We start from the raw sequence: 25,966 nt of genomic DNA, 5'->3' as shown, positions 1-25,966 counted from the left end.
TTTTTTTTGGGGGGGGTCACACAAGGCAATGCTCAGGGGTTCCTCCTGGCTCTGCACTCAGGAATTACTCCTGGCGGTGCTTGGGGGACCATAAGGGATGCTGGGGATTGAACCTGGGTCGGCCGCATGCAAGGCAAATGTCCTTCCCGATGTACTATCGCTCCGGTCTGGCTTTTCTTTCTTCGGAGGATGTTGGGGAGGATACACTGCCTCAGGCTCCCTCCGGCTTGAGGGCTAATGGATGGAGAAACTGTGTCTGTTTCAAGTATGCTAAAGGACCAGTCATGACCGCCAAGATCTGGAAACAATCCAGGAGCAGAAGGACGGACGCTCGGAGAAAGAACCTGGTCTCCATCCCCAGCGGGATGCGGCCGGGCCAGAGGCAAAGGCGAAACGGGCCGTGCTGTGAGGGGGTGCAGGGAGAGCAGGTCACGCGTGGGAAGCGAGCCGGAGCGACGGGGGCACGCGGAGAGACTTGCCCGCATCCCCATAGGGGGCAGCTCACGGGAGGGTCAGGCCCCGCAGACGGCTGGAGGGACTGAGCTTACCCAGGGGGTGGCCAGGGGCCTGTGTGGGGCTTTGGTGGGGGAGTCAAATTAGAGCATCAGAGACGTGGAACTTTTATCCTTAGCTTTATGGCAACTCATGTGCAAGGCAAGTGCCTGGATAAAAATAAAAAATAAAGCGAATGAATGAATGAATGAATGAAAAGGGACGCTGTGACGGTGGGGGCGGGGCGGCTTGTGAAGAGTTTCGTAATCCAGGGGACAGGCCTCACCACAGTTCCTTATTTCGTTTGCTTTTGGTGGGGTTAGACCCAGCGGTGCTCAGGGCTGATTCCCAGCTCTGTGCTCAGGGCTCATTCCTGGCTCTGTGTTCAGGGCTCACCCGTGTCTCATTGCTTACGGCTCCTGGCAGGGTTCGGGGGACCGTGTGGGGTGCTGGGGAATAAAACCTTTGTCAGCATGTGCAAGGTCCTATCTCACCAGCCCCTCCACTTTGTTTTATTTTATTGTTGTTATCATTTTTCAATTTGGATCACCGTGAGATACGCAGCAACAAAGTTGTTTATGATTGAATTTCGGTCATACGATGCTCCAATACCCAGTCTTCACCAGTTCACATTTCCCACCACCAGTGTCCCCAGGCCCCTCCTGCCACCCTCCCCCCTGCCTGTTTCTGTGGTACTTTTCTTCTCTCTGTCTCTGCCTTTGTCTCTTTCCTTTCGGGCATTGTGGTTTGCGGTACAGATACTGGGAGGTCCTCATATGTGTCCCTTTATCTCCCAGCACTTGGTTCTTGGCCAGAGTGATCATTTCCGACTCCTTTGCGTTAAAGAAGTGTTCACTATTTGATCTTCCGGAGAATCCCATCCCTCTAGAGTAGAAACACTGCGCCATACACCTGCCTTTCCAGACATTTCTGGAAGTGTCCCGGAACCGTCTGTGAATGCCGCTTGGACTGGAGAGGGAGTACAAGTGGGAAGTGCCTGCCTCGGTGTGACCCATCGGAGGCCCATCCACAGCACCCATACAGGGTCCCCAGAGCCCCCCACCCCACAGGAGCGATCCCTGAGCACAGAGTTGGGAGTCCGTGCTGAGCACTGTCAGGGGTGCCCCCACCCACACACCAGATAAAGCACGGAAATAATCAGTAGCATCAGTACATGAGCTTTGCCCATCCAATTCAGCCAGGCCTTTTACTTCCATTTCCTGGATCACTTGATCACTTGATCACTTGACTTCCCATTAATCGCCGATTTGCTCGAGCGGGCGCCAGTAATGTCTCCATTTGTCCCTGTCGCGTGCTAGTGTAGCCTAATGGCGTCTGTTTGTTCTAGGAACACGAAGAGCCTCAAACTGATCATTCATGATCTTGAGGAAGAAGTCTGGCCATCTCGTAGGTGGGCGGCCACGCGGTCTTTTGACATCCCGTGGAATCCAGTTGGTAATGGCTCTAGTCCAGTGGTCGTCTCTTAATCTCATTATGTGACCAGCCCATCTGATTTTCCATTTCCTAGAAATTTATTTAATTAGGATAATGTATGTTAGGACTCGGAGAGATAGTAGGTGCGGGGCTTCTGACTAGACCCTGAGGTCCCCGGCACTGCCTGGCCTGCCCCGAGCCTTAGTGGACGCAACCCTGAGGCCACCTGGACACCCCTGGGGGAACCCAAGGATTCTGCCTTGCAGGGACAGAGGCCTTTGAGCCTTTGAACTGACCCCCCCACCCCGCCCAGTTTTGGGAATCCCTGGGGGGCCCTGGCCTCCTGAGCAAGTCCAGGGATGTTCCACCCCCCTAAAGAAAATCTCCCCTGTGCTCCCAGCGCTCTTCACAGCCTGCACAGACCAGGTGATTTGGTGGCGCCTGGGTTTGACTCGAGCGCCTCGGATTCCCGGTCTCCCTTCCAGGGATGCTTCCCGGCATGTTCGGGAGGCAAAGCTCCAGGGAGAAACGGGAGCGGAACCCCTGAGTTGGGCCAACGCTGCCTCCCGTTGGCCTTTGTGAAGGACTCTGAGCAGATGCCTGCGTGGGTGCCCACAGGCGGCAAATACTCCCCCCCCCCCAGCCCGTGTTGGCAGGGGACGGGCATGTCCCCTGGGTCCCCTTGAGGACTGTAGCCCTCGCTGTGGGGGCCAGGGCAGGGACGTCGCCCGGCTGCCCTCTGGACCTACGTGCACGTGGACATGGTCTGTCCCTGGCACCCGTCTCTTCCCTCCTTCTGTCATGTCCGGACAGTCAAGGGAAGACAAAGACAGGTGGGAAACTCTCCCGGGGGGTTTCTCTCCCTCCCGGCTGTGACACCCACCCAGGCCGAGCAGTGGGTCGCTCGATCACGCCGACACCCCTGCCTTGGCCCTCAAAGCAGAGAGCGTGGTTTGCCTGTGTGGATTCCAGAGGCGGCCGGAGGTTCAGCAGAAGCATCCGAGTTGCCGCGGGAGCAGCAAACGGTTCCAAGAGTCGAACCCAGGACCAGCGCATATGGGCTGTGAGCAGGGCAGGGCCGGAGCGGGCTGAGGTGTGCGGGACGGGGAAGCTCTCGGAGAACTGAGCTGTCGGGTGGGGGTCGGGGAAGGGTTAAGGAGAGTGGGGGGGGCAGAGCTGCAGGACTTGAGGGAGGGTGCTGCATGGCCCACCCGGGTTCACTCCCTGCCCAGCACCCCATGGGGGCCCCTGAGCACCCCCCAGGAGTGGTCGCTGAGCCCAGAGCCAGGAGCGAGAATCTGGGATTTCTGAGAAGAAGCTTCTCGCGCTCAGAGCAGAGCCCCTCAGAGGGCCTTCCGGGGTGGAGGTTGGTGTTCAGGGAGCTCAGAAGCCTGTAGGGCTTTGCGCCCCCTCCCCCCCCTCCCGTGGCCTCTGCTTCACTGCCAGGCCTGACCAAACATAGCTGGGCCAACAGCTGAGTCATCCCACGCCTGGCTCCCCTCCCCCCACCAGCCCACCTCTGACCATTTTCATCCTCCCTGGCCCCCAGCACCCGGAGGGCAGTGCTCCCACCTAACCTGTCAGCCCTGCCGGGCTCCTTCTTGTCCTGGGCACTAGTTCCCAGCTTCCCTCCCTGCCTCAGGGCCTTTGCACGGCTGCAGCATCAGAACAACTTTCCTTCCAGAATTAGCTAGTCTGCAGCCCAGGCCCTCCCTCCCCCAGGCTGCCTCCCTGCCCAGTGCTGGCGGCCCCCTTCTGCTTTTGTCTTCGAGGGGGGCCAAGTTCTGGTGGTGCAGGGGGTGGGCGGGGAGGTCTGCCTCATCCGGGCCAGGAACAGCCTCTGATGCTGGGCTGAGACCAGAAGCTGACTCTAGAGGCTGGCCCTCTTGGGGGTGTCTGTGTGCTTGCGTATGTATCCATGTGCACGTGTGTGTGTGCGCATGTGTCCATGTACACTCGTGTCTCTACACATGTCTGTGTGTGCGTGCATTTGTGTCGTGTGTGCATGTGAGTCTGTGTGAGTGCATGTGTTCCTGAGTGCGCATGTGTGTCCATGTGTGTTCTTGTGTCCTTGTGTGTCTGTGTACACACGTGTGTCTCTGTGTCCTTGTGTACATGTGTGTCCGTGTGTGCATGTGCGTCTGTGTGGGTCTGTGTGCATGCGCATGCGTATGTGTCTGTGTGCATGTGTGCCTGTGAGTGCATGTGTTCGAGTGTGCACATGTGTGTCTGTGTGTGACCTTGTGTACACATGTGTCTCTGTGTCTCTGTGTGGCCGTGTGTGTCCTGTGTACACATGTGTCTGTGTGTGTGTCTCTGTGTGTGCATGTGTGTTTGTGTGCTCTGGGATAAGTGTTTGGGAGCGGCAGGGTTGTTAGAAAGCCAGTGGACACCGGGGCTGGAGGGACGTGCAGCAGGGAAGTCACTCGCCTGGCACCTGCGGAACGGACTTGGATCCCCGGCACCCTGTGTGGTCCCCTGGGCACCACCAGATGTGTCCCCCAAACCGAACAACACAGAATCAGTGGAGCCGTAAGGAGTGTCGATAGGAAGGTGCTGGGCCACGGGGGTGTAAGGCCCTCGGTGCCCCTGGGAATGACCCGCCATCCCTCTCGTGAGTGAACTCGAGTGGGCTTTATTCACGGGGATCGTTCACCTCTGGGGCATGTCAGACACCTCGGGAAGGTATTGTACACGCTGCTTACAATCAGTACGTGTCTGTGTCACTACTTGCCTGTGTATGGATTTGCGTGTGTATGTGTGTGTGTGTGTTCAGACATTCTGGGGAGTTGGGCCCAACCTGCTGGTACCCAAGGCTTTCTCCAGGTCGGAGTTCAGGGGTCATTGTCCTGGATGTTTTTGGGACACCTGTGTGCCCACCTGTGTTCTCCTCTGCCCCTTCAGACATTCCCCTCCTCCCTCCCTCCCTCCCTCCCTCCCTCCTTCTTTCCTTCCTTCCTTCCTTCCTTCCTTCCTTCCTTCCTTCCTTCCCTCCCTCCCCTCTCTCCCTCCTCCCTCCCTCCCTCCCTCCCTCCCTCCCTCCCTTCTTGCTCCTGGCTCTTTGCTGAGGGATCACTCCTGGCATCCATGAAAGGCCCCGTGGGATGCCAGGGGTTGGCCCTGGGTTGGCCGCTGCAAGGCACGTCACTTCCCTCTGTCCTGTCTCTTGCTTCCACTTCAGACACTGGAGAGAAAACCTTTATTTTCTGAGCAAAGGACAGATGACAGTAAATAAATCAGTATAAGGAATTTAAAAACCGAGGGTTTATTGTCTCCTGCTTCTTGAACATTTATTTAAAAAAAAACAACACCAATGACCACCTCTCTCCCCACGGTCTTCCCTGTGCCCCACAAGTCGTCGTGGTACTGTTTGTTGTGGGGTGGAGGTCTCAAACAAGTAGAGGATATTTCAAAAAAATAGAATTTTATCTATCGTATGTACCCGTGGCCAGCTTCGCAATAGTGTCTAAGCAAAACTGGAGTTATGCCGTATGTACAGGGCTCGCTTTTTATTTTCACTTAGAATTATTGTGGACTTTTAAAACATTTTTTAAGAAATGCGGATCGATATCACTTTACTGTTTTTGTTTTTTGGTGCCAGTGATGGAACCCACAGGCACATAAGGCAAAATATTTCTACATTGAGCTCAATTTCTTAGTTTCCAAGGTTTCTGGGGTTGATTATAAACAATGTCGTCATGAATTTTGTCCTTGTTGTTGTTTTCAGGTCACTCTTGCCCGCCCCCCGCCCCCCGTGGGGCTCAGGGGTTTCTCATGGCTCAGTGCTCAGGGTGCTTCGGGAACCAGGGGCCGTGCGTGCCAGAGATGGACCCTCTCCAGGCAGAGCGCGTGCCTGGCCCACTGAACTCTCTCCTCGTGAATGTTTTTGTATCTACGCATATTTCTGGGCATGCCAGACCTATTTTTAGGAATCCTTTTCTGAAAGGCAATTTGCTAGGTATGTAGGAGGTATGATGAGCATTTGTACGCAGATACTTTTTTTAGATAAGACGTGATTACACCCATTTCTCCCTGACTATAGTAAATACATGGCGACAGATCATTGCTGAGGTAGACAAAGAAACTGAGTCGATTTCGTTACGCTCAAACCCTGCTTATGGCCCAGAAAACCTAACAGAAATTGGAATTCTCTGAGAAGGTTCGTCCTAAGAGGCTGGTCCTTGGCCTTCGGCATAGCCCGGGGGCAGAGGCCGAGTTTCCCTGTTTTAAGCCCCCCAAAGCCTGGTCTTACCTGTGCCTTTGCCATTTTATACTGGCTCTGCTCCAGGTGGATTAAAGTAGCTGCTCTGTGATCATCCTCCAAGTAATGGGAAACTATTTCTAACGCCTCTCAGTTAACCAGAGCACTTATTTCATTAAGATCCTGCTTCCCCCAAAACTTCAAGGAATTGGGAGCCAGGCCGGGCCGACCCGGGGATGAATCTTCCCAGGTTCTCTCGCGGGTCCTGGAGTTTCAGTGTTGGGGGTGACTGAAATTGACAAGAAGTTCCAATATCTCTCGGTGAGATAATCCGAGTTTTTGCAGAATCTATTTCTAAGCAGGATTGGACCCGACGTTTTCCTTGGCAAAGTTCCCCGGGCACCTAGAATTTCAACGATTAGGTCATTTCTTCTCTGCGTTCTCCCGTGTGTGGTTTCTCTGTTCAGACGGGTCCAACCGGTTCTAATCTTGTCTCAAGTACCTTTGAAACTTCCTAGTAAATAATGTCTGCTGGGTGGTGTTTTGGTTTTGTTTTGTTCTCTGCTGTCCAGCTGCTTCTGGGAATCTACAGGGGAGAGTTAAGGAGTCGGGCTGGGGAGAGTCTGACTTGCGTGCAGTGACCTGGTTCAGACCCCAGTCCCACACAGGGATCTCGCTCCCCCTCCTCCCAGCCCTGCCAGGAGTGACCCCTGTGGCTCCACAGGAAACACACAGAGGAAGCCACAGAGGAGAGTAAAGGTGGGCACTGGCACACGGCCAGCCCAGGTTGCATCTCTAGCTAACCCAATATGTCCCCTGAGCCCACCGGAGTGCTCCCTGAGCACAGAGCCAGGAGTAACCCTGAGCACTGCTGGGCTCGTTCCCCAGAGCCACGGTTTAGTGGGGGTTAGTGGGCCAGAAGATGCTGGTAGGAACATGATCCCGGGCACCATGTGCTCCTCCAGGCACTGCCAGGGACCCCTGAGCACAGAGCTGTGAGTAGTGTCCGAGCACTGCTGAGTCGGGCCCCTCAACCAAAATAAAATCATACAGATATTATGTATGTATAAATAAAATCAAAATAAAATCATTCATTGCTAAGGTAGACAAAGAAACTGAGTCAAATTTAGGATTTGATTCCTAAATTCAAGTCTGCAGTATGATTCTTGGGGCTTTTGATCTGTTTTCTCTGGGGGAGGAAGAGGCATTTCTGGTGATCCTCAGAGCAGAGAATCTTTACTCTCTAATCCAGAACGAATGAGGTGCTCAGGAGGGCTCTTCACAGTGCTCCGGGCACCAGGCACGAGGTGCCGGGACGAGACTGAGGCCATCCAACCCTTGAGCCACGCTGGGGTCCCTGGTTATCTTTTCTTTTCTCTCTTTTTTTCTTTCTTTCTTTATTTTTTTTTTTGCTTTTTGGGTCGTCATACCCAGCGATGCGCAGGGGTTACTCCTGGCTCTTTACTCAGGAATTACTCCTGGTGGTGCTCGGCGGACCATATGGGATGCTGGGAATCAAACCCGGGTCTGCTGCGTGCAAGGCAAACACCCTACCCACTGTGCTATTGCTCCAGCCCCCCTCTCTCTCTCTCTCTTGTTTTTTCTTGTGAGCACCACACCTGGCAGTTCTCCAGGCTCACTCCTGGCTCTGCACTCAGGAATCACCCCAGGCAGACTCAAGAGACCGTATGCACTGCCGGGGATCGAACCCGACCCAGCCGCACGTGAGATAAGCGCCCTCCGTGCTGTGCCTCGCTCTGGCCCCGCCGGGTGATTTATAGTGGCTGCGATGTCAGAGTGTGGTTGTTCGGGCCGCGTGAGCGAGGCCTCCTCGGGAAACCGGGAAACCGCTTGCCCGGCAAGGAAATGGGATTGCCATGCGGTGGTTTAACCAGACGTTTCCCACAAGGGCCGGAGGGGCCAGTCTCAGGCGGCTCCAGAGCTGCTGGCGTGGCAGAAAGATGGAACTGGAGACTCTCTGCCCAGGGTCCGAGCCCTGGGGGGCCTAGGAGGGGCCCCCACTCTATGGGTGGGGGGGGTTTGCTCCAGGCGGAAGATGCGGCCTCACAGGTGCTCGTCTTCCCCAGCCTCAGTCTGCTTTGGCAAATCGCAGTACCAGTTGGACTTTAAAAATGGTGTTTCTGGTTTTTTGTTTTTTGTTTTTTTTACATTTTGGGTCATACCCGGCCATGCACAGGGGTTATTCCTGGCTCTGCACTCAGGAATTACACCTGGTGGTGCTCGGGGGACCCTATGGGATGCTGGGAATTGAACCCGGGTTGGCCGTGTGCAAGGCAAATGCCCTATCTGCTGTGCTATCACTCCAGCCCCCTTTTGCTTTTGAAAGCAAAAGCCCCCCCGAGAGTAGATTCTGGACCAGACATGATGGCCTCCTAGTACCTGTATTGCAAACCATAACACCCAGGAGGAGAGTAAGAGGAAAGGAGCCCGCCACAGAGGTGGGGGACGAGAGGGGGTGGCGGGAGGGACACTGGGGACATTGGTGGTGGAGAATGGGCACGGGTGGAGGGAGGGGTGCTCGATCATTGTGTGACCGAAATGTAGCCATGAATGTTTGTAAGTCTGTAACTGTCTCTCGGGGTGATTGAAAAAAAAAAAGTGGTATCCATACTCAATTGAATGTTGCCAAGCCCCTTGTCACTGTCACTGTCCTGTTGTTCATCGATTTGCTTGAGCGGGCACCAGTAACGTCTCCATTGTGAGACTTGTTGTTATTGTGTTTGGCACATCGAATACGTCACGGGGAGCTTGCCAGGCTTTGCCGTGCAGATGACATACTCTCGGTAGCTTGCCGGGCTCTCCGAGAGGGGCGGAGGAATTGAACCCCGGTCGGTCGGGTGCAAGGCAAACGCCCTACCCGCTGTGCTATCCCTCCAGCCCGCCCAGCCAGTTCTAACAATAAAATTTGGCCTTTTGAGGCAGCAACAACAATAACAAAAAGGAAAAGCCCCTGAGCCAGGGCTGGAGCTTGGGAGCTGGACACTCAGTGGCCTGAGCCCCGTGGAGTGGCTGTATAAGCGCCTGCATAGGGGGGCCCCAGCGTCTCCCCCAAGACCGGCCTCCAGCGTGTGAGGGCCGCTCCCAGCCCCTCTGAAATGTCTCCTCAGCTGTGAAACGCCACAGGCACCCTTGTTGCCTGAGCCCCTGTACTCTGCCTCTGCCTGCCCGCAGCGGCCCCCTCGGCCCTCCAGAGAGAGGCAGTGTGGGAGGGGCGGGGGGCTGGTGGGGGGGGGGGCAGCTGCTTCCCACACTGTGTTGGTTAGGGCCGACCCGGCCCAGGACACATCTGTGCAGTTAAGCCTTTTTTTTTGGGGGGGGGGTCACACCCAGAGATTCTCAGGGGTTACTTCTGGCTCTGCACTCAGGAATGACTCCTGGCAGTGCTCAGGGAACCATATGGGATGCTGGGAATCAGACCTGGGTTGGCTGCGTGCAAGGCAAACGCCCTACTTGCTGTACTATCACTCCAGTGGCTAAGCTTTGTTTATTTATGTATTTAATTTTTGATTGTACTTCACTGTGTTTGGCATATCAAATACGTCACGGGTAGCTTGCCAGGCTTGGCCATGCGGGCAAGATACTCTCAGTAGATTGCTGGGCTCTCCGAGAGGGGCGGAGGAATCAAACCTGGGCCGACCAGGTCGACCGTGTGCAAGGCAAACGCCCTACTTCACTGTGTTTGGCATATTGAATACATCACAGGTAGCTTGCCAGGCTTTGCCATGCGGGCAAGATACTCTCAGTAGATTGCTGGGCTCTCTGAGAGGTGCGGAGGAATCGAACCTGGGCCGACCAGGTCTACCGCCTGCAAGGCAAACGCCCTACCTGCTGTGCTATCACTCCAGGGCTGGTAAGTTGTAGAAAGGACTAGGATTTTATTTAATTTAATTAATTTATTTAGTTATTTTTGCTTTTTGGGTCACACCCGGCGATGCTCAGGGGCCACTCCTGGCTCTGCACTCAGGAGTCACTCCTGGCGGTGCTCAGGGGACCATATGGGATGCTGGGAATCGAACCCGGGTCGGCCGCGTGCAAGGCAAACGCCCTACCCGTTGTGCTATCTCTCCAGCCCCAAGACTGAGATTTTAGCAAGTGACAGAAAAATACATTACTTTTCACAGTAATAAAATACTATTAATTTGTTGTAGGAAATTAGTGCTAGGTAAACACATAATTAAACAGTATATAATAAACTATAGCACAGCAGGTAAGGTGTTTGCCTTGCATGTGGCCAACCGAGTTTGATTCCTCAGTCCCTCTTGGAGAACCCAATAAGCTACTGAGATTATCCTGCCCACACGGCAAAGCCTGGCAAGCTCCCCATGGCGTATTCGGTATGCCAAAAACAGTAACAAGTCTCACAATGGAGATGTTACTGGTGTCCGCTCGAGCAAATCGATGAACAACGGGAGGACAGTGCTTTTATAATTTTCATTTATTGATTTATTTTTGCGGCTAGGCTTTAATGGGCCTCAGCTCCAGTGTTGCGCCTTGCTGGTATTGAGCACTGAACACTGAGCCGCGGGTGCCCCTGGCTTTTGAGACGTGGCGATGGCAGGACCAAATGAGATTTCAGATGTCCAGGGATGTTCTCGTGGCTGTGAGTCCGTTTCCCAGCGGCTCTTTGAGAGTCGTCTGGGAGATTTGCAGGGGGCGCCGAGCTGCTTAGGAAGTCCAGGCCTTGGTCCAGTTCTGGGAGATGGGCCGGACCCTCGCCCTGGCCCAGTCTCTTCCGATGCCTGAGTCCGACTCACCCTGCCCAGATCACACTGTCCTGGGCTGTCCCTTGTTCTCTGCCCGTCTCCGGCGTCTGCTGGACAGGCCGACCTCATCCCTGCGCCCTCCTCTGACCTGGGTCTGCAGCGGGAACCCCGTCACCTGTGTCCCCTGTGTCCCCCGGCCAGGACTGGCCGCTCTGCGCCTGCACTCTCTCCAGGGCTCCCATCCCCCCTGAGGGAGCCGCTCTGCTGGCCTGGCCTCTGACTGGCCACGGGGAAGGCCTGGAGTGTCGCCCGGCTGGGGTCTTCCTGCTCACTCTGTCTCCCACCGCCAGCCGCATTGTCTGTTTTTAAAATTCATTTATTTGGCTTTTGGGGGTCACATCTGGAGATGCCCAGGAGTGACTCCTGGCCTTGGCGGTACTCAGGGGACCCTATGGGATGCCAGGGATCGAACCTGGGTCGGCCGTGTGCAAGGCAAATGCCCTCCCCGCTGTCCTACCGCCCCCCCCCCCCCCCCCACTAAATGTCTTGGCCGAAGACCTTTTCAGTGGGGGAGACTTCGGATGTCCCGTTACATGACTCAGACCAGGGCCATCGCACAGTGGGGAAGGCGCTGGCCTTGCACGCGGGCTGATCCAGGTTTGATCTCTGGGACCTCCTCTGATTCCCCGCACCCTGCCAGGAGACTCACCCCCGAGCATCATCGTGGGTGTCCCGAGCCCCCTCAAGTGGACAGGTCCGCCTGGCTCTGCCTTTCCACTTGCCTGCAGCATGAGCTGATTTCTGGACGGGAACTTTCCCGGGCATAAACACTGCGGTGGGGTGAGAGGTGGGGTCGGCGCGGGGGCCTGGGCTCTCGGGCCTGTGAAGGGGGCAGGACAGAAGGGCCACATGGGTTCCTTGGAAATCCCCGTTTTTCCTGGGGTCCCCTCTAACATGGTGACAGTCTTTGGGTAGAAAACCTCCAAGTTCTATTTTTCTTGTTGATTTTTGTTGTTGTTGCTGTTTTTCAGGGGACTGCACCCGGCGGTGCTCAGCTCACTCCTGGCTCTTCACGCAGGCATCACATCGGGTGCAGCGTTTGGGGGCCCATCCGGGATGCCGGGGCTCGAACCCGGGTTGGCCACGTGCCAGCCCTCCCCGCTGTGCTGTGGCTCCAGGCCCTCCAGGTTCTTGGCCGAGACCAGCACTTCTCAGGGGCATGGTGGCCGCGTCCACCAGGCCCTGTGGGGGCGGGAGGGGCCAGTGTGCATCCCACTGAGCGTGGGGGGCAGTGCAGCCCTCCCGTGAGAGCCCCTGGCCCTCCCCGCTCTCATCCGGCCAGAGAGTCCTGTGCCCTCGTGGAAACAGGGCAGCTGCGGGGTCTGGAGCGATAGCACAGCGGGGAGGGCATTTGCCTTGCACGCGGTCGACCCGGGTTCGATTCCCAGCATCCCATAGGGTCCCCTGAGCACCGCCAGGAGTAACCCCTGAGCATTGCCCGGTGTGACCCCTCAAAAATGTAAAAATAGAAAAATTTAGAAGTTAAAAGAGAGAGAGAGAGGGGGGGGGGGGGAGAGAGAGAGAGAGAGAGAGAGAGAGAGAGAGAGAGAGAGAGCGCGAGCAGGGCAACCACTCCCCACGGGCAGAGCAGCAGGGTGGTGAGCAGGACGGAACTGGGGGCAGGGGTGGGTCCCATGGGTGCTCAAGGAAGCATCAGCACCCCAGGCCTCTGCTCCCGTCCCGCCGGCAGCCCCTGACCAGTACACAAGCGAGTGAGCCAGAGGGGACCGTGGGGTGGCCGGGCACAGGGACCCGCCACAGCGCCCACGCCCGCTGGAGGAAGTGTGAGTCAGCGCCCGCTGCCAGCCCGTGGGGCCCGGGCTGGGAAGTGCATCCTTAGGAGATTTCCGGGTGGCCCCTGTGTCCCCACCCGCACCTTCCTGACCCTCCGCTTCATCTCTTTCTCTGGGTCCGTTCCTTTGGCCACGTGTGGGGGAGGGACATTAGCACTCTCCTCCCTGCAGGAACCAGAGCGGGTGGGGGGTGGGGGGGGGTGGGGCCTCTGTGTCCCTGCTGGGGCCTGGGTGCCCTGAGGGTGACCTGACCTGAGCTGGGCTTCTTTCAGGGGGTTCAGACTCTTATCCTCTGGTCTCGGGCATCTGAGGTGGGCAGCAGAGGCCAGAGACCAGAGGCCCAAATCCATCAGGAATTTATTTGAGGTAAGGATGGGGGTGGGGTGTGTGGGGGGGGGGGCGGGGGGGGGGCCTGGAGTAGCCTAAAGAGGAAATGTGGAAAACCTTTTCTCGGTCTGTTCTTATCCCGAACCAAGTTTTTTTTTTTTAATTTTAATTAATTAATAAGTTTTATTGAATCACCATGAGATAAGCAGTTAGGTTGTTTATGATTGGGTTCCAACCATGTTCCAACGCCCGTTTCTTCACCAGGGCACATTTCCCACCGCCAGAGTCCCCAGTTTCTCTCTCCCACTCCCACCCCCAGTTATTCTGTTGCTCTCTCTCTCCCTCTCTCTCTCTCCCTCTCTCTCTCTCTCCCTCTCCCTTTCTCTCTCTCTCCCTTTCCCTCTCTCTCTTCCCCTCTCGCTCTCTCTCCCTCTCTCTCTCCCTCTCTCCCTCTCTCTCTCTCCCTCTCTCTCTCTCTCTCTCTCCCTCTCCCTTTCTCTCTCTCTCCCTTTCCCTCTCTTCCCCTCTCGCTCGCTCTCCCTCTCTCTCTCTGTCCCTCCCTCCCTCTCCCTTCTCTCTCTTGCCCTTCCTTTCCTTTCAGGCGCTGTGCTTTGCAATACAATTTCTGAAAGGTTATCTGAAAGGTCCCCGTTCTTATCTTTTCAGCTCCTAGTTCTTGTCCAGAGGGATCATTTCTGTTTTTTCAAATTCTTTGTTTTTGGGTCACACCCAGCAATGCTCAGGGGTGAGACTCCTGACTCTACTGCACTCAGGAATCGCTCCTGGCGGTGCTGGGGGACCCTATGGGATGCCGGGGATGAAACCGGGGTCAGCTACCTGCCAGGCAAACGCCCTCCCCACTGTACTATCGCTCCAGCCCCAAGAGTGGTCATTTCTAATGTCATGGTCATAGTGGCTCCTCCCCAGAGATCCCCTCCAGCCCATCTTTTTCGATTCTTTTCTTTGCATTTCAGTGCATTTGGGTTTAAGACCTGGGAGGAGGATAAAGGGGCCTGAGGGCAAGGGGAGAGCTTTGTCTGCAGATCTCGGGAGTTGTCAGAAGTTCTGCCCCCGTCCCTCCCCCCCAACCCCCCACATCCCTCTTCACCCCACCCCCACCTCTTCACCCCACCCCCACCTCATTTCCCTCCTGCCCTCTGCAGCTAGATCACTTCAAACACCGGAGATTTAGGACTTTCCTTAGTTTCTCTTTTTGGTTGGCTTTTGGGCCACGGGTGGAGATGCTCAGGGATGGAGCCTGGCTCTGCGCTCAGGGATGGAGCCTGGAGCCTGGCCGGGCTTGGGGGAGCCAGGGCAGAGCCCAGGTTGGCTGTGTCAGCTATGCCATTGTTCTGCCCGCTGTTTGCAACTTTTCTCCCAGTGCATTTCTTCTTTACTGACAGTGGGACTCGGTTGTCGCCGTCCTGCTGGAGTTTGTGAGGGATCATACTTAGCAAGGAGAGGAGTATCGGGAAGGTCTGGCAGGCTTCTCTAAATAGGATTCACCTTCCAGTGGTGCGCAGTGATGCTTGCATCAAAACATTTGTGTTGGCGCTAGTTAAAGGGCTGATGTTTTGCCGAAAGTTTCCCCTTTCTTGGGAAGGTGATGGAGTTCCGGTCCCTTTTACAGCGCCCCTTAATCCTGATATATTGAAACCTCCTGAGCCTGCAGTTTAACAGGCTCTGTATGGGGTCAGAGAGACAGGACAGCGGGCACTTTCCTTGCACACAGTTAACCCAGGTTCAGTCTCCGGCACTCCATAGGCCCCCTCTGCCCCGTCAGGAGTGATCTCTGAGCACAGAGCCAGGAGTCAGCCCTGAGCACAGTTAGGGTGTGACACTCCCCCAACCCCCACCCAAACCCCTGTATTTTATTTATTTATTTATTTATTTATTGCTTTTTAGGTCACACCTGGCGATGCACAGGGGTTACTCCTGGCTCTGTACTCAGGAATCACTCCTGGCAGTGCTCAGGGATGCTGGGATGCTGGGAATCGAACCTGGGTCGGCCGCGTGCAAGGCAAACGCTGTGCTATCGCTCCAGCCCCAACCCTTGTATTTTACATTGTTGTCAATAAAGCAGATCTCCTAGCCAGTCTTATAATAGAAAGCAATTGGTTTGTTAGTATTGTCACTAATTTGCAAAGTTGAGCGAGGTTTCACCTTCGTGTTAAAACTTGTTGGCTGTACAGAGCCAATCCCACCAGGACGGGACAAAACCCAGGTGGCCATGGGCTTCCAGAAGCGAAACCCAGGTACGTGGGTTCAGGAACTAATACCCCAGGCCTCATGGCGGTCCCATCCCATCTCCCCGCCTGCTTGGGGTCCCGGCTCCACGGTCTCCCTCCGGGCACCATCTCAGTGCACCAATGGCCTTGACCCAGAGACTTCCAAATGGATCTCAGAATGGATCAGCTCCCTACAGAGAAGTCTCTGGACCCCAACCATCTACAACTGTAGGATTCCAGACGCGCATGCGGCCTCTCCTGATATTCATAATAAGAAAATAAACTATCTAGCATCTGCCCCTGGCAGGCAGGCTTGAATGGTGGTGGGAAAATTTGAAATAATTGGTGGTGGGAAGGTGTGAGTGTGGTGGGATTGGTGTTGAAATGTTGAATGTGATCAATGAATGTGAACAACCTTATGAAAATCAAATTTTAAGACATTTAAAAAAAATTAAAAAATAAAACTTGCTGGCTATAACTTTAGCCGTTGCGGTTGTTAAACCAGCCGGGGCTGCCGGTGTCTGACTCTGGACATGGTGTGTGCCCGGTCGGGGGAGGATGTGGCCAGGGGCCCCGGTGTTGATCGCGTGTTACAAACACGATATTGATCAGGTGCGGTGGCCTCGGTGTCATTTTGCGTTCCCGAAATTGTCTTGCGATCTAAAGTTTGCCCCTAGGGGGCGCTGTCGTACTGACAGTTTAACTGGGCTTTGAAGAGCCATTTTCAGTTCCTGTCCACACACGTGCGTGTGACGTCACTTACATCACTTTCTTTCCAGTACTCATGATAATAGAAAGTCGGCGGCTATTTTAAATATTATGATAGGGTGCCATTTTATGAGCAGTAATGATTGAAAACTAGAGCTTAACAGTGTTTCCTTTTGTGAAAATGTAGCAAAATACTTTGGACTCTCCCCCCCCTGGCCCCCCCTCCCCCCCGCGTTGCAATTTGGGGGACCGGGGCGGGGGGGGGGGTCATTTCAATGTGAACAACTCCAAGTAGAAAAATAAGCACGGGTTTGAGACATTTAGGAATTATTTTTGGTCTTTTATCATCTCTCTTAAAATTTTAGTGACAACCCCGTGATACACCAGGTCGTTCACAATACAGTTGTTTCAGGCATTCAGTGTCCCACCCCCAGTCCCGCCACCAGTGTGACCTTCCCTCCGCCCATGTCCCCAGCTTCCCACCCACCACCCCAGCCTGCCCCTCGCGGGCACGAACTTGCTTCCTGTTGCTGGTTACGGCAGGGACAAATAGCGTTCTCGGACCCTGATCCCTGCGTGCACTCAACCTGCATCTCACTGACATCACTGAAACCCCATCCGAGGGTCCCTGGGCTGGGGTCGAGGCTCCCTGCGCTCGGGGGCTTCTCTGAGGCTTCCCACAGGGTTGCGGGGACCGACGGGGCTCCTAGGACTGTAGAACTTGGAGGTGTCACGCCCACGCAGCCCAGCAGTTGTGGGACCGGACGGTCTGGGGCTGGGCAGACAGACGAGGGCCAGTAGTGGCCGGGCTGGTGTGGGCAGTGTCTGCGGCTGCCGTGCCCGCCCCTTCTGAGAAGGCCTCCAAGCTCTCGGCCTGGACCCGTCCACTCGAGGAGCGTCAGCGGCATCGAATTCTTTCCACACCTAGTTTACCGTTAGGAATTCTTGAAAGTGCCAGAACATCGGAGTGAAGTAGATAATGCAAGTTTGGGTCAGTCTACTCCCAGCTCAGTACTCTGGGGTCACTCTGGGCATCACTTGGGGGGTCACGTGGTGCTGGGGGTTGAACCTAGGCCTCACGCACACAAAACCGGTGCGCCAGCCCTTCCTGTTCTCTCCGTGGTTTCCTTCTTGATCCAGTGGCTGCATTGGTAAAATTCTGCCATGTACAAAGTAATGTAATCCAGTAGATGACAAAGACTTTGCCTTTTTTTTTTTTTCTTTTTGATCACACCCAGCGATGCTCAGGAATTACTCCTGACTCTGCACTCAGGAATCACTCCTGGTGGTGCTCAGGGGACCCTATGGGATGCTGGGGATCAAACCCGGGTCAGCCACGTGCAAGGCAAATGCCTGACCTGCTGTACTCTGGACCCAACTCTTCCTTAGATTGGAATTAAAAGCCACATAAATCTAAAATACCGTGGACTTAAGAGATTATTTTTCGCTATTGGGGTTTTTGGAGAAAGTAGAATTTTTAGTCCAGTCTTTAAAGAAGTCCAGAACTAAGCAACCTATTTTGGGGGGAGGTGGGGTGGGAGTGACTGGGAGCCACATGGAGAGGGGCCTGGGGGGTCTGTCCCTCCCCCCTGGGTTTAGGACTGCCCTTTGGTGGTCCTCAGAAGAACAGACGCAGGCTGGGGGTCAAAACAGAGTGCCCACCAGTGGCTGTGTGCCGGAAAGCCCTTCTCCACTCCATTCTCTATCTTGGTCCCCAGGACTTGGCATTCTAAACACCCTTCAAGAGCCGGCGGAGGGCGGCCGGAGCAGTAGGACAGTGGGGAGGGCGTTTGCCTTGCACACGGCCGACCTGGGTTCAATCCCCAGCATCCGATAGGGTCCCCCGAGCACCGCCAGGAGTTATTCCTGAGTGCAGAGCCAGGAGTAACCCCTGAGCACTGCCAGGCCTGAACTCAGAAGCCCCCCCCCCCAAAAAAAGAAAGGCAGTCTAGAGAGATAGTGCACCCACCTAGGGCACTTGCCCTGCGCTCGACCCATCCCGGTTTGATCCACAGTCCCACCTATGGTCCCCCGAGCAGCACAGGGCGTAGCCCAAACCCCTAACACCCCCTCCCCTGCACTGATTCCACAGGGGTTGTAGGTCGGCCAGAATGACTGAGAGGAGCCCACTCGCTGGGAGAGCTGTTGTTCTGTTGCTTTTTGCAGTCTTGTTTGGTTTGGTTGGGGGCCAGACCTAGCAGTGCTCAGGGCTGACTCCTGACTCTGTGCTCAGGGCTGACTCCTGGCTCTGTGCTCAGAGCTCAATCACTCCTGTCTCTCTGCTCAGGGCTCACTCCTGGTGGTGCTCAGGCAACCCTGTGGGATTCTGGGGATCTGGGTCAGGCATGTGTAAGGCCAGCGCCCTCCCTGCTGCCCGCTGGCCTCAACCCCGTTCAGTCTTATAGTAACACCTCTTTTCTCCACATGAATGTGCACCCGTGTGTCTGTCAGCAAGTCACTTCACGTGGGTCTCAGTTCCCCGGCATTACAGAAAACTGCACAGAGATACTTTTTCCTTTGAGTTCTTCCCATCTTTCCCTCCCTCCCTTCCCCAAATCTTCAGTAATCAATTTATTTGTTATTAATTTTTTTACAGTGTTAGGAATTGACCCCAGACCGCACTCTTTTTTAGTTTTTGAGCTACGCCCAGAAATGCTCAGGAATTACTCCTGGCAGTGCTCGGAGGACCCTATGGGATGCCAGGGATCAAACCCGGGTCAGCCGTGTGTAAGGCAAATTCCCTACCCACTGTGCTACTGCTTCGGTCTCTGACATGCCAATTTTCATGTATTCTCTTGTTTTTGGACTTCGGGGTTTTCAGAGGACTTGGACTTTTGAAACGAAAAGGACTTTTATAAATAGATGCACAATAAGTGTCTTCTTGTAACTGCCCAAAGCTTGCTGCCTGCAGACTGTTCTAGAAGCTGACGCAGGAAACGGGCTCTGAGCGCCACTGCTTCTGAGAGGGGGTCTCGTCAGGAGGAAGTTCCACGCCTCCTCCCCCCAGGCCCTGTGTCCCAGCCTTAAATAAGATCGGAAAGGCCTTTTGTCTTTGTTAACTTGACAGATGCAAAATCACTTAATTTTATAGTTGGTTTTTCTTTGGGCCTCCCCCCCCCCCCTTGTACTTTGCTCATTAAAATTTCTGTATTCCCTGTGGGCCCGAGAGGGGCGGAGAGCCTGCCTTGGGTGGAGGAGGTCTGGGTGGCGTCCTGGCACCATGTTATCTCTCTGTTTTTGAAATGTTCCGTCCCATATCGGTGGGATTCTGCCTCCATCCCAGTCGCTGTGAGTTCCTGTACCTCGTGGCCTCTGCTGGGCGCCGGGGTCCAAGGCCGTGCAACTTGTGTGTTCCGTCAAACAGTCAAGAGGTCTCCTCCTCTGGGACTTTGCTAGGAAATGTTTCAGGGGGAGAAAATATTTACCTCCTTCCCAATCAGACGCTTGGAACATATTCCTCCCGTCTTCATAGGGCCCTCAAAGAGGCGAAGCACGTTCCTGGCCCAACGGACATGCTCAGGGCTGCTCCAGGCTCAGTTGCTGGGGGACTTCCTTGCCCCGTGCTTTGGAGGCCCATAGGTGCTGGGGGAATTGACCCCAGGGCTCTTGCATGCACAGCCTGCCTGCGCTCTGCCCATTGAACTCGCTGGCCGTTGGCTCACACCTGTCTGATGGTGGTTAAGTTGCTTACAGTGAAAGCCAGTACACGTGGGGCGGGAGCGGTCATCCCATGGCCAGGGCTGGCCCTCCTCCGGGCTGACCTGGGCACCATCCCTCTCAGCAGGAAGCCCAGGGCCCTGCCCCGCACCCAACACACACTCAGAGCAGAGGAGCGTGCGAAGCGCTGGTCCCAGGCAGGCCTTTTCGCTCCTTTGCAGATGAGCCCAGGCTGTGTGTGATCAGATTGACTTGGGACTTTGTGAAAAAGAAAGGCGCGTGGAGCCTCACCTCATCCCTGAGTTTGGATGTGACCTGTGACCCTGTGACCCTGAATGTGCCCAGCTCTCCAGAGGCCGGCATACAAGGCATGGTGGGCAGGGGGGACCCCACTCCTTCCCCCCCGGAATTTGGGGCACCCTCAGGTTTCTCTGCTTGAACCCTCCTCGTCCAGGATGCAAAGCGGGATTCCCAAAGGGAGCTACATCTTTGGGGGACCCTATGGGGTGCCGGGGAATCGAACCCATTCGCCTTGCAGCCAGCGCCACCCACTGGACTCTCGTTCCGGCCTGTGTTTGGCTTTTTTAAGAGTCATAATATCTGGGGCGAAGCGTTTAATCACACATCCCATCCTCTGACAGTCGCTTACGGGATTTCAGGTCCACCAGCGTGGGGGCTGGGGGTGGGGCACAGGCCAGCCATTCGGTTCCCCCCAGCCTCAGTTTCCCTCTGCCGGCGCCCAGGCAGGCTGGTCCTGCCCGTGGGCGTCGCTGGGAGCGGGCGGGGAGCCGGTGGCCTGTCACTCCCACCCCAAGCCCAGTCCCAGCTGCAGAATAAAGGGGCCTTTGAGGGTGAGGGCAGGCGGGAAGCGGGCCCTGGGGTGCGTGGGGGGCTGCCTCCCGCCACCACCATGGCCGCCCGGCTTGTTCCCAGCCCCTGGAGCAGAAACTTCCTGGGTTTTCTCTTCCCTCCTCCAGCCCTGGCCCGTTCCTTCGGGGCCGCTTCCTGTCAAGCCCTGCCCCGCCGCTGCCTGCCGGATCTCCACCTCCTCTCTCTGCCCCCCTCTCCCTCCCCCTCCTCTCCCTCTCCCCCCACCCCCCCCTCCAGCCTCAGACGCTGGGAGCCTGATCTGGTGCAGAAAATATCCCTGACATTTGCAGCGCCGGGCTGCACTGAGCATGCTCCGTGTCCCTCCCGCCCGCGTTTACATACGAGTCATACCGGGCATAGCCAGCATGTCAGCGCCGTGAGCGGCCGGAGCTGGCCAGCGGGCTTTGTCCTCGGAAATGTGCTTGGGGTTTTCCTTTCCACTCCGTTTGCATTTCGAAGAAAGCCTTGTCAAGACTTCTGAGCCGAGTGGTCCCATGGTCCACCGAGGATACAGTACCTAAAGCCGCCTCCACGGGAAGGTTTTTGTGTGTGTGTGTGTGTGTGTGTGTGCGTGTGTGTGCGCGTGTGTGTGTCTCTGTGTGTGTGTGTGTGTTTTCTTTCGTGATTTTTTTTCCCTTCCCTTCCCCTTCTCTCCCCTCTTTCACTTTCACACACTTTGTTTTGACCGTCGGAGGCTGGGCCTTTGTGAAGCTTTAGACCAAGAGCCAGGAGCCACTCAGCAATAATTGTTCCTTTTGAAACGAACACTTTCCGGGCGAGCGCCAAGAGCTGGTTCTGTCCGTGAGCCCAATAAATGCTATTTATGAAGATGGACCTGTTGAACTACCAGTACCTGGACAAGATGAACAACAATATCGGCATTCTGTGCTACGAAGGTACCTCTCCTGCTAGGGATCACTTCCTCGGGGTGCCGGCCGCCTGCTGGGTCTGTTCCCCGTCTGCGGGGAGGGCTTTGGGCGGTTTGTGGGGGGCGTCTTTGAGAGGCAAGCGGTGGTCGTGTACTGCTTGGAGCACAAAGCGGGTGCTGTTTGGATCTTAGCTTTCGGGGAGGGGAGAGGGCAGAATCCAAACGAAGCGTTACCCTCCTCCTTCGGGCTTACAAGGCACCGACTTCATGGAAATGTGAACTCCTTAAAATGGAAGTCCTTTGGGTGTGCTCTTGCGAGGAACTTCTGAGACTTCAGCTCCAGAAAGTTCGCAGGGGAAGAAAGGCAGGGAGGCCTCCCTCCCCACCCCCGCCGCCTGGCCCCCTGATGTCCAGCATGCTCCGTGTACAGTGCTGGTCTTGTGTTCTGGCCTCCCTTTGGGTTCTCCTCTGTGTGTGGTGGGGGGAGGGGGGGCGGGCGGGGTGTGTGTGAGTGTGTGTGTGTGTGTGTGTGGGGTGTGTGGTGTGTGGGGGGGGACGGACAAAGTTACAGTGAGCTTTTGTTTGGGTGAGCGATTGTCCCAAACAATGAAGAATTTTGCTGTTCAGTCTGGGGGACCGTGTCACCCCAGCACAGACCGGCCCTTTGTCTGAGCCCCGTTTCCTGTGCCGTGCGGGCAGAGGGCTGACATTGAACGCTATGCCCCGCACACTCAAGGCTCTCGTGGGAGTGGTTGCGAAACACGCCAACCAGAAAGCGTTAAAAAAGAAAAGAAAAGAAAAGAAAAGAAAAAACAACCGATCCGGTTCTTATTGTTTGACCCCCCCACCCCCCCACTAAACCGGGAGGCGATTCCGGGGAGTGTTTGGAGCCGCTTAGCGGAGAGGAAAGGCCCCTCCGTTCCTTCAGCGGCTGGAACATTATCTACGTGCGATTTCGAGAAGTGGGGATGGCCTGGGTCTGCGCGGCAAGTGGTTTTTGTTGGAATCGCCGCCAGCTCCAGCTCCTTGGTGTTCCCGGGAGCAGTTTCCATGCTCCCTCCCCGACGGGAAGGGACGTTTCTCTGGGAAAAAAAGAAAACATGGCAGGAAGCTGGGGGCCGGAGGCGGCGAGCTTGGGTCCTTCGGGGACGCTTCACGTTGCCCGATCACTGGAAAACGGACCCGTTTCCCCTTCCGGGAAAGAAAATATTTCATTCATGGGCTTGTTTGTCTGTTTCCCCTTCTCGAACGCGCTGGGTAGGGACCTCCCGTGGAAAGCGCTTTCTTGCCATTCCTGCTTGTTTCAGTTTGGAGAATTCTGGTGAATTCCTTTCCTGGAATCTGCTGTTTCCAGGATCCTCTTGCTTCTGAACCGAGTCGTTTAGAAGGCACATTGCTTAGGAGTGGGCCAAAGAACAAGTGGTTACCTGTGGAATTCGCGTCTCGCAGGTCATTTTTGAGAACTTTTTTTTTCCCTTTAATAAGGCATTTGAAAAATTTTAGGCAGTTGCTGCTGGATTGTCGTTGTCATGGAGTAATACGATTTTGCAAAATGAGGAAAAACACCGTGGCCAGCCTACGGCAGCCAGGGGAATATTGGCCTTGTTGGGAAATGGGCCCTCCCGTTGTTCATCGAGCTGCTGGAGTGGGCCCAGTAACGTCTCCATTGGAGACTTTGTCGTTACTGTGTTTGGCATATCGAATACATCACGGGAAGCTTGCCAGGGAAATGGGTGGCACGCTAAATTTACCTGTCCCCAGTAGGGAAGTCCAGATTGCTTTGTTTTGGGGGCAGCAGGTAAGGAACCTAGCCTCCCTGGTTACCTGGAAGGGAGAAACTGATTGTGAAAATCAGACTCTTTTGTGAAAGGTGTGTGTGTGTGTGTGTGTGTGTGTGTGTGTGTGTGTGTTCCTGCGTGTGTGTGTGTATATGTGTGTGTATGTGTGTGAAAGTCAGGCTCTTTTGTGAGAGGGCGTGTGTGGCTTTAACATCTGCTGCTCTGTGTGTGTGTGTGTGTGTGTGTGTGTGGCGCTTTAACATCTGCTGCTGTTCCTGCCTGAGGAACGTTGACATTATTTTAACACCAACATCAATACACAGGAAATGAAGAAAAGCACAGCAAAATGTGAGTGGTGTTTGGAGTGGGCTGTTTATGCCTCAGCGGTTTGCTCAGCGTAAACACGGCACACATCTGCTCCCTCTGCTCGGACGGGCGGGCGTTCTGAAGACCCGCCACATGTCGGCCGGGCCCTGGGGGGCAAGGGAGGTGGACCGACCGGACGGGCTGGTGCTGGCGGCCGGGCAGGAGTGAGGGGCCTTTACAGCCGGGCCCGGGAGGTATTTGAACACCGAGGACAATACTCAGCCACATTCCGGGCAAGTTATTTGAAAAATGGAATGCCGGGTCTCAGGCGGCTGCCACCCCGGTCCCTGCAGCCCTGCAGGCCAGGCAGGAAGTTTCGTAGCTCGGCAGCGGGGAGGCGGATTCCTGCTCTGAGCTCTGGTCTGGAGAAGCTGATGGTTAGATCTCGGGGGTGGGGGTGGGCGGGTGGGAAGAGCCTAGTTAAGGTATCCCGATTTCCCGGCCTTATCAGACTCAGTGTGCCACCCCTGTCTCTCGTCTCTCCTCACCCCTCTCCTGCAGACTAGGGCCTTGGGGCAGGTGAGAAGCTGGTCTTTTTTGGGGGAGTGGGGGAGGGTTACATTCAGTGATGCTCAGGGGTTCCTCCTGGCTCTGCCTCAGGGATCACTCCTGGCAGTGTGCTTGGGGAACTCTATGGGATGCCGGGGGATCGAACCCGGATCTACTGGGTGCAAGGCAAACGTGCCCTCCCTGCTGTGCTATTGCTCCGGCCCCCCTGAGGGGCTGGTCTTAGAGAGGGTCTGGCCTGGCACGTCCCGTGTAGTGCAGACTCTGAATGATTCCCGACTTGGTGACAGCCCCCTGGCACGGGCCTGTCGCTCGCTGTGAACGGAGACCAAAGGGAAAAATCAGCCGCGAACTCGGTGGTTTGGGGGCCGGAGGCGATAAGCTCTGCCTGCAGGAAGGCACCTGTGAGCCCCCTGCGAGCCCCCTGCCTCCGCGGCCACACTCGCGGAGCTCTGTGCCCCCTTGCTGGCCTGTGGCAGCCCCCAGACAGGCCCTGGTAGCATGCTCAGTCAGAGGCCAACTCCCGGCCTCAGTTTCCCCTCTAGAGCCCTGGAAACCCCGTGAAAGTAGGAGGAAAAGTCCATCATTCCCCCCCCCCCCCCGCCCCCCAGATACCCCCCAAGGCAGTGGGAACACATCGCCAGCCCATCCGGGTTCCCTCTGCACCCCTCCAGCCCCCCTCCCCAGCCCCCCCAGGCCCGCCCACCAGCCTCATGGGCTCTCAGGAAGTAGCTGACTCAAAAGAGGGGAAAAAAATCAGTGCGATCTCTCCAATGGCAGTTCGACTTGCTACTGTATAATTTAGCACTTAATTATAGACTGTCTTGTATTCTCTAATTATCTAATTACTGCAGATCTAAAACAGGGCCTGAGACAGCGGCAAGGAGGCAAGTACGTGCGCCTGGCCTTGGCCAAGGAAACTGAGGCCTCTGAGGCCCAAGGGAGGCGGGGGTTGGGGTTGGCCCGGGGGTCGTGACCTGGGGGGAGGGTTCCTCTCTAGAAGGTGGCCCTTCCCAGTCACTGGACCTCTCCGACCTCTCCACTGGCATGTCTGGGGTCATGCCCAGACCCTCAGCCTGGGACCCTCAGCCTCCTGGGCGAGACTACAGCCAGCCTGATCCCCGCGGTCACTGCCCCCCACCCCACCCCATCAGCCGCTGTGCTGGGCAGGCCTGGCAGGGGTGGTGGCCCCCAGCCTCCCCCCACCCTGGCTCCTGGCGCTAGGCAGGGGGCCTTGGCCAGGCTTTGTTCTGGCTGGTGGCTTCCCCCAGGGCCAGGAAACAGGTTAGACCACTGGCTCTCCCCACGGAGCCTATTGACATAATTACCTGCTGCTGAAATTTTAGGTCCCGATAAATGTGCTGGGCCTGTGCTGGGCTCTGGGCGGCTGCAGCCAGACCTTTAATTACGGGCTCAGAGCCGGAGGGTGTGATTTGGTCGGAGCTTCTCCCCTCCCACTTTCCTAGGGAGCTTTCTACGGGGAGAAAGTCTCACTGAGCGGTGTGGGAGAGGGATGGGAGAGGGCCCAGCGCAGGACCCCGGTGTCCCTGGCATCTCTAGTGGCTCCCCGTCACGCTTATCGCGAGCCCCTCGGGGGAACTGGAGGAAGAAGCCTGTGCGGGCCTGGAGGGAGGCCGGCCAGGCTGGGCAAGGGCTGGGCCCGGGTTTCTTTTGTTCTCTGCCAGCCTGGCCCATTCTTCTGGGCCCCGGGAGCTCAGAGGAACTCGGAGGCAGGGTCCCGAGAGGGGAAGGGGCCGCTTGTGAGGGTGTTCGGTTGTGAGGGCTGTCCACCGGCGGCCACTGTGTCCTGGGGCTGCTTCTTGGTAGGAGAGGAACTGCTCACAGAGAGGAAGAGTGAGGAGAGGGCAGAGAGAGGGAGGGAGAGAGAGAGGGAGGGAGATGAGAGAGAGGGAAGAAGGGGGAGAGATTATAGATGAGAGGGGGAGGGAGATA

At 56.0% G+C, this 25,966-nt stretch overlaps 1 protein-coding gene across 4 annotated transcripts in view; it reads left to right on the top strand.

Annotated features, from left to right (window-relative positions):
* Positions 1 to 25,966, top strand: part of VGLL4 (vestigial like family member 4) — a 98,365-nt gene that overhangs the window by 27,441 nt on the left and 44,958 nt on the right. The window contains exon 1 of one of the 4 annotated variants that reach the window (XM_056129626.1): positions 21,071 to 21,390. The exons of 2 other annotated variants lie outside the window; for them this stretch is intronic. In XM_056129626.1, the coding sequence (XP_055985601.1) occupies positions 21,309 to 21,390 (82 nt within the window). In that variant the 5' untranslated portion in view covers positions 21,071 to 21,308. Of the gene's footprint in view, positions 1 to 21,070; positions 21,391 to 23,407; positions 23,489 to 25,966 lie in introns of those variants that run through there. One more of the 4 variants, XM_056129629.1, reaches the window with a different exon arrangement.

The sequence above is a fragment of the Sorex fumeus genome, unplaced genomic scaffold (assembly GCF_029834395.1).
Source record: "Sorex fumeus unplaced genomic scaffold, SorFum_2.1 ptg000072l, whole genome shotgun sequence".
NCBI classification, from domain to species: domain Eukaryota; kingdom Metazoa; phylum Chordata; class Mammalia; order Eulipotyphla; family Soricidae; genus Sorex; species Sorex fumeus.
This window is presented reverse-complemented; position numbering and strand designations above follow the sequence as displayed.